Genomic DNA, 16605 nt, shown 5'->3' on the forward strand with positions numbered 1-16605 from the left:
CGTTAGATTAAGTTGACCAAGACTTGGAAGTCGTGATTCATATTTTATTCCATTTTATATATATTTTTAACAAAGGTTCACATAATGTGTTGACAAATATACAATTTTTCCTATTAAGCGTTTTATTTCATTTATCTGTGGTAAAATATATGTAATATTAATGTCAGCCATTAATAAAAGACGCCATTCGACCGTATCCAACGTAGAGCAGCTCGAATTATCGACGATCAAGCCCTTTCCGATCTGCTTAATCCTTTGGCTTTGCGTAGAGATGTTGGATCACTCTGCATCTTCTACCGAATTTTTCATGGGGAATGTTCCGAGTAATTGTTTGGACTACTCCCAGCTGCTGAATTTCACCTTAGGACATCTCGTCAAAATTCCAAGTTTCACCCGCACCACCTAGATGTCCGAAACTCCACAACAGCGCGATTTTGAAGAAATTTTCTCCCTCGCACAACCACTCTGTGGAACCAGTTTTCGCCGGCGGTTTTTCCGAACCGGTACGTCTTGGGAACCTTCAAGAAAAGACCGTACTCCTTCCTTAAAGGCCGGAAACGCACCTGCAAGGCCCTTGGTGTTGCAGATGTCAATGTCCAGGCGGTGGTAGTCACTTTCCATCAGGTGAGCCTATTGCTCGTTTGTCACTTATCACATAATAAAAACGAAAGAAAAAGAAAAAAAGTGCATAAATAAAAAATAAAATTGAATTTAAGACGACAGGTATTCTAAAACGTTTTTATATATACTATTAAGTCGTAGTAGGTGTGACTTACTCGATCTATTCATATATGCGTTGGGGAAATAAGTATAGAGTACGTTCGTGAATTGCAACCGAAGTCATCACCCATTTCAAGAATGAGTGCCGGGGTGCCGGCAATCTCATAATGGAATAAATTATTTTCTACTGTTTTTACTAGACGTATACAATATTTGTCATTATTACGTTAAAAATAAAATTAAATAAATTATATTTGAAGTTGACTTATTTAATAATTATTAGGAAATTAATTTTGGATGAAGAGTATAATGATACATACATTATGATATAGGTACTATTCTTTATTTCATTGCTTCAATTTTGTGCCAAATAACTTCAATGGTTCAATGGTCTTCTGGTGGTGGTGGTGTGTGGCAAAATACTTTATTTGTTTTAAATTACATTATATGATTTTCTTTCAAAAGTCATTCTTTTCGTAGTCATTTATTATTTTTTTTTTTTTTATTTTACTCTTTTTTGCACACCAAATATACATAAAGATAAATATATATATAGTCTTTAAAACGAGGTTGGCCAAGCAAAAGGCGGTCTTATGGCTTATAAGCCATTTCTTCCAGACAACCTTTGGGTTAGAGGAATAATGTGTATGGAAGACGGCAATATGGTGGTGCAGTAAAAACTTACATAATGGAATAATAACAAATACAACTCAATAAATATAGCAGATACATAAATACAAAAAATACTAATAAATAAAATATAAAACAGATTATAGATATTTATAAATAAATCATATATAAATACATATATCTATATAGTATATGTAATAAAAAAAAAAAAAAAATAATATTATTAATAAATATAATAGAAAGTCATTATAGTCATTTAGCTATGCTTTTCACGAATTTTATTTACGACCGAAACGATACGTTCCCACAATTCGCTCCTAGTATTTGCTCATCTTGGTTATAATTTTCGTCAACGTTTAAATGCCAACGTCCTAATTGTGGCTTGTGGCTGTGGCTGTCCGCCTTAGACAAAATGTATTCATCTACATCGGCAAGCTTTCATGACTTTTTTCCGAGACCTTGACGAGCCAATTAAATGAATTTGATGATGTCAGTAGAGTATTTTGGTGTACACATACATTTTTAAAAAATGATGATTTGGTGATGTTGACGGATGGAGCAACTGCATGTATACTAAAGAAAAATACTAATCGTTTGTTTAATATTTTTTTTGTATTTAAATTATATTAATACAGAAACAAATTCCAAATATGCGCACTTCGGCAAAGTCCAGCTAACGGGCAAGTCGATAAGAGAGTGATCGCGTGTTGTTCAATTCATTGCCTTATTATAATTATTACAAGGAAGTACAAATTTGAATTGAATATCGTGATAAATAAATTGCTTTCACAGTATTCAGGCGGGCAACCCATATTAATGCTGAATAGGTACTATGAACAATAGGGAACATTTTCATTCATCAAATAGCGATACTTTCAAATATTTCATAATTTCTGATTTATAGAAAAGTAGCATTCTCTATTTTTAAATAAGTTTTTTTTTTATGTATTAACTATAAATAAATTTGCTACGACAAAAATATCTAAGATAAATGCTTATGTGTCTACCTACTTACCGTGTTTAATCTGTACGAATATTACAAATGGTTATGTTATAATTATAAACTATTTTGTCTGACTAATTCGTATATGTTTCAAAACAAACACGATTAAAAAGCAATAGTTTTCTTTAAAATTTTGCTGATAGGTTAGTAGTAGTCCATAATTTTGTATTTTAATTTGAAATATGACCTCACAATTCTAGCAACATTGTTGTCAAAATTGATTTTATTAATTAAATGTACCTACAGCTAATATGTAAACAAGAAACTTTAGTCAATTCAATCTAAATAACAATCTGACAACATCAATTTCCCAGTGTCTAAATGGCTACCTTTGCTCCGAAAACTATTTGAAACACAACAATAAATCTTCGCTGAAATCACGGTCTAATTTCGTAAAAGCCCCGTCTCGCTTTGCTAATTAATATGAATGGCATTTGCATCCGGCTTTTTCTCGCGTAGACCATTTCCAACTATTGTTTTGCAAAGATCCTCACAATTTATTCCTATTTTTATCAGACTGCATCGCGGCGGAGAAAGCTATTGAGAACAATAAAGCATCTTTTCGGTTAGGTTGAAATGAAAAGCTTTTGTTCTCTCCGGACGAATTAGTGTTATTTGTTCTGTAAAATTAAATATTAAGGATTCATGTCTAAATGTAATTATTTATTTTCGAGCAATTTTGTACTTACGCATTTTTGTTTACTGTTTAGACAATAAAGTTTAAATGATGTTAACATTAAAATTAAAGTTTTATAACGAAACTTGCTATAAAATAAAAAGGGAACATTTATATATTAACCTTGATACGATTTAAAATAGGTTACGACTCACAGGAATGACATAAGATATTTATGTAGTACCTACCTTAAGTAGTACAGGTAGAGTAAATAAAAAAAAGCATATTCGAGTAAAATTTATATTATAAGTCTATCTGTTTTGTTGATATTAATTGAAAAAAAAAACAAAATTGATATATAGTAGTTTTTCATTTATATAAAACATTTAACTTGATACCATTTGTAATAATCAATGAATATTGACATAGATGTTATGCCGTATGACGGCTAGTTTGTTGATGTTGATTGCTTATAGTCCGCTATAAATCCGTTTATACACGGTCAATGAGCACAAACCTCGCTTCTACGCGCCACCTCTGTTTGTGCAATGAAACGGTAGCACAATGCTACAAAAATTCTAATGGATTTCATGTGTTTCGAAAACACTTACTGGATTTCGTCCCGATGATAACTGTCGTGCTTTTTACTTCTATAAAACATACCTACGTTTGTTAATGCCACATCTTTATTAAAATATATGAGAATAAAAGTAGGTATACTTAAAATTATTAAATATATATTGTGAATTGTATAATATAAAGAGTACTTCGTTAAATGTGTTTCAAATTAAGAAGGACTTATTTTAATAACATTTCTTAATAAATAGTCGAGTATAAATTTACATTATACGATTTTGTAACGATCAAAACTTGTAATTATACATTCAGACGTACATTCGATGAGCAGTAATTACAGGTTGAAGGTATAATCGCGGTTGACGTTGCATTGATGGAGTAATAAATGGTTCTTGTATATTATCACGTGGTCATTAGCTGATCTGCCTTCCTATTTTATTTATTGCTGACTAGCGACCCGCCCCGGCTTCGCACGGGGGCAATGCTGATACTAAATATATAATACAACAGAATGTCTCACAACCTTCCTGAAAGGCCGTCAACGCACCTGCAAGCGCCCCGGTGTTGTAGATGTCCATGGGCGGTGGTAGTCACTTTCCATTAGGTGAGCCTCCTGCTCGTTATCACCCCTAACATAAAAAAAAACTTTCACAGTTTTTCAGTGATTAGACAATACAAACTTTTAAAATGATCAGTGTTTCTATACTATATTGTCCATGTATTATATACACAAACCTCACTCTCGAATCGATATATTAAAAAAAAAACGCATCAAAATCTGTTGCGTCATTTTAAAGATCTAAGCATATATAGAGAGCCGAGATGGCCCAGTGGTTAGAACGCGTGCATCTTAACCAATGATTTCGGGTTCAAACCCAGGCAAGTACCACTGAAATTTAATGTGCTTAATTTGTGTTTATAATTCATCTCTTGCTCGGCGGTGAAGGAAAACATCGTGAAACCTGCGTGTGACTAATTTCAACGTAATTCTGGCACATGTGTATTCCACCAACCCGCATTGAAGCAGCGTGGTGGAATATGCTCCAAACCTTCTCCTCAAAGGGTGAGGAGGCCTTTATCCCAGCAGTGGGACACTTACGGGCTGCTAATGTGTTTATAATTCATCTCGTGCTCGGCGGTGAAGGAAAACATCGTGAGGAAGCCTGCATGTGTCTAATTTCAACGAAATTCTGCCACATGTGTATTCCATCGACCCGCATTGGAGCAGCGTGGTGGAATATGCTCCATACCTTTTCCTCAAAGGGAGAGGAGGCCTTAGTCCAGCAGTGGGAAATTTATAGGCTGTTAATGTAAATGTAATGTAAGCATATATAGGGACAGACAGCGGTAAGTGAATTTGTTTTATACTATGTAATTATAGTATATTAATCACCCAGTCACCAAGCAACGTGTTATCACCAAGTATCGCTGGTTATTGAGTTATATATATAATATATAAGTGAATTAAGAAAACATACATATTAAATTTCCCTCAATTCCTATATGTTTCTTTGTTGTGCTAAAAGAAAACTAATATCCAGTAAATTTTTAAATTCTTATATTAGTAAACTTTCTCATTAACATAAGACGAATAAGAATTTTCACTCATTTTCAATATAATTCAACATATCAGAGAGTAAAAATGTATCCAGACAAAACAGAATATTTTTCGAATATTTTTAAACCTATAATATGTTCAGTACTTCAAACTTAATAATACATAAATGTTACGTAAGACAAACTGCTCAAACTAGAACATTAAATGACCACTTTAAATTGCGGTTACCTATTCGTACAATAAACGGCACGGATATACAAGTATGTATATTTAATACTCGTATCTTTTGGTGGAGCGCAAACCGTGTAGTCTCATTAAAACTTTCCTCAGACTGGGCTTGCACGTGTTTTTAATTTTTATCGAGAGCACTCATCGTTAGCGGGCACAGGGTGCATGCTGCGGGTTCATGCTTTGATTGCGGTAATGACGTCTCTCCCGTTCCAACTTGACTCGCCTCTCTTCACTATCTTTAAATTATTTCTTTACAAATTGATGCATCTTTTTAATTAAGGGACTTTTTGTCAATAAAAATTTATAACATGAAATTGCTAGAGCGGCAACATATGGCGCTGTAGCCCACTCGTTGCGTACCCATGAGTACGTCTAATAACATCGCCGGTGGAACACATCTTTTCATAGCTTCTGAATACCTGTCTTACAATTGCAGTGTCGAGAATATTTTAATAAGATTTTCTTTACTCTACAAGTATATCAGTTCACGTGAGAATTTACTTTTAATTAACCAAAGTCGAAGATGAAAAGATTTTTTAACCGACTTTAATAAAAAGTATATGCGCAATTCCATATACATGTATCTAAAAGTAGAACCTTTTTTATTTTTTAGTTTTTTTAACAGTTTACGTTCGTTTTGTTACAGATCGCAATTTTTTTTTTACGGCAACAATCGAAGAATTCATTTTGATCGACTGAGCATCGAGATAATCGGCTCTATCGTCTTTACTTACATAATTTACGTTGGTACACGCACCTAAAATTAAGTTTTATGAAAAACTCGAATATTTTATTTTCCGTATAGCTTCTAAAATCAGAACAAATTCCGCATTATAATTCTGATCGCATACCTATTATACATCTCTTTGCATTGTTAAGAGATATTAAGTAGATTAGACGTAGGGCAGATTATTAACAAATTCAATATCGTAGATCGATCGTAATTTAACTCGTAACAATTTAAATACCGCATGACGCTTTGATGTGAATCATCGAAAATTAAAATTATTATTTAAAGAAAATCGATAAAAACTGGTGTAAAAGTAATAAGGATGTACTGTTAAATTTATGAAATTAATCTGAGTCAGTATACACGCATAGTACACAGGTTAGACACACCAGAGAGTATAGGGTAAGATGGAGATGCATGACGCATTAGAGAGCTTCATACCGGTTGCCGTCATGAGATACGAGTCGTTCTTACCTCCAAGGTGCGCCAATTTATATTATATTCTGTCCAGTGAAAAGCATGGTTTTGACGGGGCCAGGTTCTGACCACCCAGTAGTCAGCTAATGTACATTCTCCTGTCTACACAGTACAGTCGCATGTGTGGTTGTGGTTGATGGTGGTTGGTTGGACCGTGTTGTGCTACTAGTTCTGACTATATTGTTTTGGTCTATTATGTTTCCACGAGGCCAGCTGAAAAGTACGAATAAAATAGCGCATGGAGCCAAACTACTATGCCTAATATTAAAAAAAATTGTTCTAATCCTTTTTAATATCACCATCACTCCAACGCCCAGCCGTCGTTATAAAAACCGACACAAACTTAACCACACAACGAAAGGAAAATATAAAAAACTGGTAATAATCTACACTCATTGTGTTGATAGATAAGATGGGATAGGTATAGTATGTTTAAGTTGTCTGTATTTTATGAGATATGCTCAAGTAATTCAGTATAGTAGGAGAGTAATAGGCCAGTTGTAATTCAGGCGAACGCTGAGAAAATTTGGTTAAGACCTGAGATGGCCAAGTCTGTAGAACAGGTGAATCTGAACCGATGATTGCGGATTCACACTTAGATAAGAGCCACTAACTTTTTGGCTCTTATTTTGTGTTTATAATTAATTTCGGGCCCGTCGGTGGAAAAAGATATCAAAAAGAAATCTGTCCAAATCCACCAGAATAATAATCGTTAATGCGTAATGAGGTAGGAGGTTGCTACCTCATTACATGTAAAGATTCATGCATGCTTATAGAGGAATAAAAAATTGAAAACTTGTTGACCCTGAGGCCATCTCTGAAACTTCCCGCTGTTCGAGCTCAAAGCGCTCAAAATATTTCTTTTCATAATTATTATAGAGCTACAAGTCCAACCATAGTAAGAATTATATTCATATCTCACTCGTGAAATCTTGATACACGACTGTGATACTCAATCTTGATAATCGTGTCCAATAAATTTTATAATGATTATAGTAAATGTCGTATATCACATGTTCTACGTTGAGTTTCGAGTTCTTTCTTACAAAATACTTCACTGATAATGTTTAAAAAACTCGTTAATCTTATTCTGTCGCTTGTGTTTGTGTGCGTGAATCGTGTTAATCGAACATATTCATAAATATTTGAAAAATAACAATCATTGGCAAGCACAGAGTCTAATCGGTTCATGGCTATAATATTGTTGCCAGTACATAAAGCATGCGATGATGCATGTGCGTGTTCATCTGCATAGAGAATGGATGCGGATGCAGCCGACAGGGACGCAACAAATCCGCTTAGCACGGTCACTGGCGCCGCCTATGCTGGGACGGTACCGACGCAAACGGCCTTAATGGATTTTTCATGTCGATTGCATTCTGCATAAGTGTGCGTACGAGATTATCAAAAGGCTCCTATAGAAATATTTTTCCTAACCATTTTTGAAGGCTACTATGAGTTAGCTTTTTATTCTTTCTATTAACTTTCGGGTAAATTGTTCATTTGAAATTCAAATTGTATTTTATTTCTGAATTCAAGTTTCGTAACTATTAATATTATTTTATAAAGTTTTTTTTACAACCAGTCTAACTGAAAGTTGCTTCAAATAAAATTACTATTTGACAGATTAGAAAATACCTTTTTATTTATTTTCTATCAACTATTGAACATAATTCTGGCTCATTCAACTTTCAAGACTGAATATAGAATACAATACGAAATTGTGAAATAATAATAATTGGTAGAACGATTAGTGGTACCATCCTAAGCGGGCTGTACAAAGATGTGCCGCTGCTAAATTTTAGTAAATTAATAAAAAAACAAACATTTATAGAATAGCAACTTTATAAGTGTAATATGAGTTTTAAAACAAAGAAAAAAGCAATTTGCGAACACTTTATAACACATAATAGCGGAGTAGAGTTCAATGTGAGCGCCGCGTGATTTTACAAGCTGTCTTCAGAACATTAATAATCATTAGGACTGATATCCTTTCGGCTTATTGTGGTCGACGACGGCCTGAACGCCGTATATTTTGACATTAATTTTATAATTATCGCTCAGAGCACAATAGAGACCTTTCTCACCGAAACATATTAGTTTCTCATTAGGTTTCCGTCAAAATAATATGTTCATTCAATTAATAAATAATAAATTCATTCAAAAGTAAATAAAAAAGCTTACATTTTTATTTACTTTTTTCATTTTACTATATATATTTATGTGATAGGTGGCAAACGAGCAGGAGTCTCACTGATGGAAAGTGACTACCACCGCCCATGACCATCTGCAACACCAGGGGCATTACAGGTGCGTTGCCGGCCTTTAAGGAAGGAGTACGCTCTTTTCTTGAAGGTTCCCAAGTCGAAAAAACCGCCACCGCGGAAAATGTCTTAAAAATCTTGCTGCTGTGGATTTTCAGACATCCAGGTGGTACGGGTGAAATAAAATATTATACGTGTATATGTTTTATAAACTTTTTTCCGGCGACGGGTAGCCAAATGGTGTGTTCATGATTTCAGCAGGATGTTTACTATAATGTATATCTATCTATTCTTATCTATCTATCAATCTATCTATTCCTGTATATCTTCTAATAAATGAATTTTGTACTGATGACATTGACATGACATGCAATTTTTCTACTATTATTTCATTAGGAACAGATATAAGCTGATGATAAGAGTATAGAAGTAATTATATTCATAATAAATGACAATAGAATTTTAACTCCAAGTTATGCGTCGCAAAGTTACTTGCTTATTCATTCATAAGTCTAAAATTCACGCCTTTTGATTACACCTTGCAATAAAAATTTAATGCTGGTATCGTGCTAATTAGTGACTAGATAACTACAGCTTTACACGTTATAATTTAAGTCTAGAAAGGCGATCTTATCCAGTATAAAAACGACTCGCCGTTAGTCTATCTTTGGAGCAAAGACAGCGAAACGCCATGCTACCGGCGGCGCTGCTTGTTATCCTTCTAATAACTTTTGGACACGGAGCAAAGGAAAAACCGGTAAGTTAACCATTACGATAATTCAAATATATATGTTTTTTTTAATTACTAGGATTTATTTAACGAAATATAATAGAAAATTAAAACTTTTATTATTATTTATGCATTCGGAATTAATACTAGAATAAAAATATTTGCTACCAAACATTCTTTAAAAAAGTAGTACAAATGTCTTAAATTCTGGACAATGAATTTTACAATAACGATGACTCGTAATTCGGAAATTAGAACGAAAACATTTTTAGTAATTGCAAGAGACAGATGATACTTGCGAGGCGTCCCCTAAGTATTCCGGAGTACTTTCACAAAGTCAATTTTTCACTATCTGTGACGTGTCTTGTAGTTTATGAAACGTAGAGAAGATCGGAGTTGATGGATGAGTGACGGTGCGGGAATGCACGCGACACTATTGCTCAACGTCTCGCGTCGTCTGCGAATATGTTATGCTGATGCGAAAAAGACTCCTTTACAACTTTTTTCCATTACTTTTCAATTTATTCATAATTTAAAAAATAATAATTATGGAGTCAGTCGACCTAGGCATACTTTATATGATAAGTGTGTTGTCTACCACTGCAATAAGTATAATTACTTATAATATGGCATATAAGATCTCTCTTTTGCCTTTGAATTGAAATGTACTCGTATTTACAACTGAATGGTAACAAGTCTCAACCACAAGTGATAAAAATAATGTGTATACATGAATATGAACTATTTAGTATTCATATATTTCATTATTATTTTTATTTGTAACATCAAATTTTTGATTATCTGTGTGTGACATTTACAATAAGGAATCGTTTACATGGTGCCGCCGCCGCACCGGCACTGGACCGCAGTATTAGGTTATATATAAAACCGCATTGCAGCCGCACCGGGGCCGCGTGTAGACCGCAAATTCCTGCATTGAATAGTAAGCTAGAGATAACATTGGATTATGGCAAATAATCGTCATTATGCCTTCAACAAACAGTGGATCATTGTTTATGCTGAGACTTATACTTTACGCAAAAAAAAATTTAACTTGTCAAAAATGTTAATAATATTCTGAATTAGTTTTTCGCCACGGTGGTCAATCTCAGAAATAAGATTCTCAGAGTTGCGTATACAGATGCACTCTCATAGTCCGGTGGAACGGAATTCCGACTCGACCGGTGAGAGACCAGGCGCAGGAAACTTAGATTTACGTACTTTCCGAGGTATATAAATGTACTAGTATCAACTTCCTTACACAGGTCTGTTATTGGGAATATCTGTAAATATTAAAAAATAATTAAGGTGGTAGAGGTGTGGTCTAGTCTTATATAAGATGACCGAGATCTCATAGGTCATACATTTAATTCCAAACTATAACACAACGATTCAAATGTGCGTGTATGAGCCTTCTTGAATAAAGAATATTTTGAATTTGGTTCAATCCTCATTATTTTAATTGAATCCAATGAGATCTCGGTCATCTTGTATAAGACTAGACCACACCTCTACCACCTTAATTATTTTTTAAAGATGGTTATATCTTTAAATAATAAAATTGTTCTTAAAACGTAAACAAACTACTATCTAATATCTGCCCTGCGTTTTAAATCGTCTTCAGTTTTTTTGTAAGCAATTACCCGATACGATTCGCGCGCCATCTTCTGTACAGTGATTGTACTATGCAGAAACGCTCATGCAAGTTACAACAACAAATGTACAATGCCAATCAAATGAGCGATGCGTGACCACTCGCATAATACAAACAAAAATAAGCATGTATTCAAAGAAATATGTAAATTAACATATAGAATGTCTTACTATATTTGTTTTTACGATATATTATTTTTGAAAATATAGTGGAAACGATGCTTAGTTGTCTAAATGAATATTTAACGTTATCATACAAGTTGACGTGCATAGGGTTGGTCCCCGTGGAATCTCAGCTAAATAATTTTCTTTGAGAATGTTATGTCATTTTTAATATTGAAGTGACTTCTTTGCCTCGCTGAGTTCACAAAGGGATCTTATGTAGAACAAATATACTAAGGGACTGTATAATGACACTACATTAAGTAAAAATGCGTAAATATAAGTTTATTGGTTTATGTTGTGCGTAACAAATTCAGGGTTTCTTAAGAAATATATGTAAATGATAAAACTGAAGATTATCATAAAAAAATATATGCATTGCACATACTATGTATAAAATGTATTTGTGTGTGTGTTATTGTAATGGAGTCGAGATGGCCCAGTGGTTAGAACGCGTGAGTTCAAATCCAGGCAAGCACCGCTGAATTTCCATGTGCTTAATTTGTGTTTATAATTCATCTAGCGTTCGGCGATGAAGGAAAACATCGTGAGGAAACCTGCATGTGTCTAATTTAACGAAATTCTGCCACATGTGTATCCACCAACCCGCATTGGAGCAGCGTGGTGGAACATGCTCCAAACCTCCTCCTCAAAGGGAAAGGAAGCCTTAGCCCTGCATTGGGAAATTTAGAGGCTGTTAATGTACGTAATGTATGTATTATAACGTGGATTAGTAATTTTTAAAAGACTTTACCGATAAAAAAAAATCTTAATGAAAATCGTTATTATATCTTATAAATAAGCAAAATATTTCAGTATCTTTTTTCCTCTGCTAGTTAGTTGTGTTGTCAATAAAAAAAATGGAAATAAGAGCTTAAAAAATATTCGAAGCATGCAGCTATATATAAAATATCAATTTCGGTAATGATTCCGTCATCTTGATTTATAATCTCGTATTTAGTTTATTTTATTTCTCTTGAGCATCAAGCTGAATTTCTCTCCAACCACATAAACAACCTACATATACGTACATGGCTACGGACAGTTGTGTATTGTTTTATACATTTTAAATTTAAGAACGTTGTATATTCGTACGTCATCTGTGTCCCCGGCTTCGCGCCATCATTACAGCAACATAAACAGTCTACAGGGCCCATCTGGGTAGGAACCACCCACTCATCACAGATTCAACCGCCAAACAGCAATACTTGATTTTGTTTTTGTTCTGGTTTGAAGGGTAAGTGAGCCAGTTTAACTACAGGCTCAAGCGACATAAAATCTTAGTTCCTATCCATGGTTGGCGGTGCGTGTGCAAGCGATCTAAGGAATGGTTAATATGTGTAGACTTTCGACGCCACCTGATGGTAAGTGGTCAACAACCACTTACCATCAGGTGGCCCATTTGTCCGTCAGACAAGTGAATCGGATCGTTATTTTTTATAGCATAGTTGTGCTATAAAAAATATTTAAGTATAGTTATGTTTTTAAAGGAGTCCTCATAACAAATCCGTCGAGGACTTTGCATAACTGATTCCATTATTATAGATCAACACCTGTTTTTATAGCGATATCAGTTTGTATGACTAATTGTAAGATTAAAAATGAAATAAAAGAATAAAATGTTTCATTAAAATCGGCCCAGTATTTTTAAGTATTGTAAGTGATAAATAATTCATAGTTTTCTAATGGCATACACAGATATAACTTTATATGACAAATATTTAAAAACGTTTTCCCTTTGAAATATTCCAATTCTACGATATAACAGATTAAATTTACACCAATATGAAGCTTGTTATCGTCTCAATAACAAATCCCTTGTTTGTCTTTGAAATATTTTTGTAACCAATAGAGATCCGGAAAAGCGATCGAAAAATGATTTCACGTAAACAAATTGTATTTTTAGGAACTTAGTGAGGAAATCAAAGAAATAATACAACATGTTCATAACGAGTGCGTCGGCAAGACCGGGGTGGCGGAGGGTGAGTGAAAGAAAACGTTATTTCCGTTAACTTTGTTCTTGATTCGCTTGTGTATGACGTGATATATTCGTAACTAAGCTTTTCACATTGTCATAAATAATAACAGAACTGGCATCTAATTTTTATAAATATTTTTCCACTTTATTTGAATGATTTTCAAGGTGTATCTGAAATAACTATAAATTTTAAGCTAATTAAAAAATATTATTATATATTTTTAAATTGAAGTAAACGACGAGAAAAAACATATTATGAAATTTTCAATTTACATTTCAGATTAATGAAACTTTACTTGTAGTACCCAAACTGTCTCCACCATTTTATCCCCTCGAGGGTTGTAAGAGTGGACTAAATCTACCTCCATACCAAATTTCATCTAAATCGGTTCAGCGGTTTAAGCGTGGACATATAACGTACATAATTACTTTCGCATTTAAAATATTATTATAGATTATACCTTTATCTCAAGTCTTGTATAATATCTTCAACAATATAGTTCATACACTTTGTACTAAGGTCGATCTCTTTCGCCCATAGACTTTAAATTCACCGCCAACCATAGGTTCTAAGATGTTATGACCTTTTGCCTGTATTAACACAAACCCAATCAACCTTCAAATATTTTTTGCGTTTTGGCGGTAAAGGCGCTTGCATATAGCGTAATTTCGTTAGGCCATCGTCAAAGTTTATCATATTTATTTCACATACAAATTATATATTTTTTAATAAACAACTGTAATATATATATTTATAGTACTTAAATATTATTGTTCGTACTAAAAATAGTGGTTGTGGTGAAAAATAAAAGTTCTTAACTAAGGAAAAAAAATCCACTTTATATACGAGTGTGGACGTGTTTGTGTGTATGTATGTGTTAATGATATAACATCTATGTTCAACTTTTATCGTAATCAGAGAATATAAATGTAATATATGTATGTTTCGAAAGTCTTTATTTTTACTTGGCCCCAGAGGACATAGCGAATTGCGAAAACGGCATATTTAAGGAAGACGTCAAATTGAAGTGCTACATGTTCTGCTTACTGGAGGAAGGGAGTCTTGTAAGTTATTACTTATCCTTTTTTGTTTATTTATTCATAGCATTACTGTTTTATTTAACTGACACTATATTTTTTAATTATATTAATATTATTTTCATTTCGATCGCTTTCATCCTTAGGTGGACGAGGATGGTAACGTTGATTATGACATGATGGTCAGTTTAATCCCTGATAAGTACACGGATCGAGTCGAGAAAATGATAAATGCCTGTAAAGGACTCGGTGAGTTTAATTAGTCTCTCTCAAATTACAAAAAAAAAGTAAGATTGTATAAAAAAGATATATTTTTATATTATATTACTGGCATTACCCGTCGCACCTTTGCCTGAGGTAAGTTAAAAAATGTTTTAGTCCATTTATAGCGACATTTTGCTATATCCAAAATGTCGTAACAATATTTATTTATCTTTGTGTGCTAAACACATTAACACATTAAACGGTTCGATTGGATGCAGTCGAAGATGATAGGTGTTCAACGTCTCCCTTCAAATCAATATTAAGATACGATAGCCTAGTGATTTAACACATGTATCTTAGTCGAAGATTGTGAGCTCAAACCCCCGTAAGAACCAGTGAATTTTCATTTGATTAATTTATGTTTATAATTCTTTTTGATTCTAGTGAAGGGAAACATCGTACGTCTTATGTCGCACTATAAAAAAACAACTACTAAAGAATTATGTGTTATTGTTTTTTTTTTAAATTTTGATTTGATAGGCAATGATGCAAAAGGTACACTGGGTGGAAAGTCATCATAGCTTTTGCTTGGTAAATTATAAACAGGGTATTAATTTTAAATAACGATTTCTGTTATTTAGATACGCCTGATAAAGATAAATGTCAGAGAGCATTCGATGTCCACAAATGTTCTTACTCCAAAGATCCTAAAGTAAGTTTAATTATCATTTGATAAAAATAAAAAATAAAAAAGTATTAAATAATTTCATTTCATTTATAACGTTTTAATATAAAACAGATTTTAAGGATAAAATATGAATATATTTTTTTTCTGTTTCAGTTTTATTTCTTATTTTAAATCCTAAGGCTAGCTGACTATTGGAGAAGCAATTAATTTAATACACTAATATATAACATAAAATTAAAGATAAATAAATGTTTTATTTTTATTTATAATGCCCTACGTCATCGTCCAGGATATTTAGTATAAGAGAAGAGAATAGAATGATATAAGAATTAATTTAAGTCAAACATTATATATTAGAAAAAAATGATACTAGACTATTATATTTTAAGAAAAGTTATCATAAGGATATGGTTCTGTCGATTTGAAATGCTGGAATTTACTTATATTTCGAGTAAATCGTATACTAAACTTCTTTAACCAAATATTGTCTGTGAGAGAACGCTATGAAGGGACAGACTGCCCTCATTTTCTGTTACCCTGGTATGATCTTGTCTTTGTGTTTTGTGCAATAAAGTATAAACATACAAGTATTCATATGTCACACAAAATATAACGATCTATGAGTTATTATCATTGAAATTGTTTGTAAATTCAAAATCAACCGTCAACCGTCTATATTATTGAAGAAAAAATCTCAATAACAATATTCATTTAGTAAATTAAATAAATTTATGTAATCATTCGTATTTACCGTTCAATTAATCCCGTGTGATTCCGCGTGCTGATATTATCCGTCCTTTCCGGTAAGAAGAAAATACTTGTAAATAACGACGTAATTTGGCGTTAGCCGCAGGCTCTCGGTCTCGTCTATTTTTTATGAAATCTTTTCCAAGTTTATTCAGATTTTGAAAGAAGTATAATGCCAAGGAATTAATTTGCTTCACGAGAAATAATTTCTTTAAGGAAAAATAAATGAGTTCGAATCTTGTAAAACGTGTAATTGTGATCTTTAGTGGATTGAAATTCAAAGGAATTCTTTCGCTAAAAGCTAATTTTAAAAAGGGAGTTTTTCATAAATAGAAGTACTTAAGTCATAAGCAAACGATGTTAAATTGTAAATAGATTTAAAGGAAAGCTTATTTTTATACAATTTTCTTTAATTGTAAATTGTATTTCTCTCATCTTTTTCACGGTTGTAAAGTTACAAAACTTGACGAGAATTGATGAAAATATTGTGTCCATTAGAATTTTTACGTATTTTCCTTTGTACAATTTCGCTTTAGTCGTAATTTCAAAGCAAATAAAAATTTCAAAAAAAATATGCGTGCAATCAATCATAAATACCTA

At 32.9% G+C, this 16605-nt stretch overlaps 1 protein-coding gene across 1 annotated transcript; it reads left to right on the forward strand.

Moving 5' to 3' along the window:
- The first annotated feature begins 9486 nt into the window (after positions 1–9486).
- LOC125065037 (pheromone-binding protein-related protein 6-like) lies at positions 9487–15508 on the forward strand. Its single transcript, XM_047672476.1, has 6 exons — positions 9487–9562; positions 13257–13332; positions 14305–14393; positions 14513–14615; positions 15212–15282; positions 15412–15508. Exons 1-6 carry the CDS (start codon positions 9497–9499, stop codon positions 15427–15429), a joined length of 423 nt encoding a protein of 140 aa, XP_047528432.1. The 5' UTR covers positions 9487–9496; the 3' UTR covers positions 15430–15508.
- The last annotated feature ends 1097 nt before the right edge of the window (positions 15509–16605 follow it).

This window comes from Vanessa atalanta, chromosome 1 (genome assembly GCF_905147765.1).
Source record: "Vanessa atalanta chromosome 1, ilVanAtal1.2, whole genome shotgun sequence".
NCBI lineage: Eukaryota > Metazoa > Arthropoda > Insecta > Lepidoptera > Nymphalidae > Vanessa > Vanessa atalanta.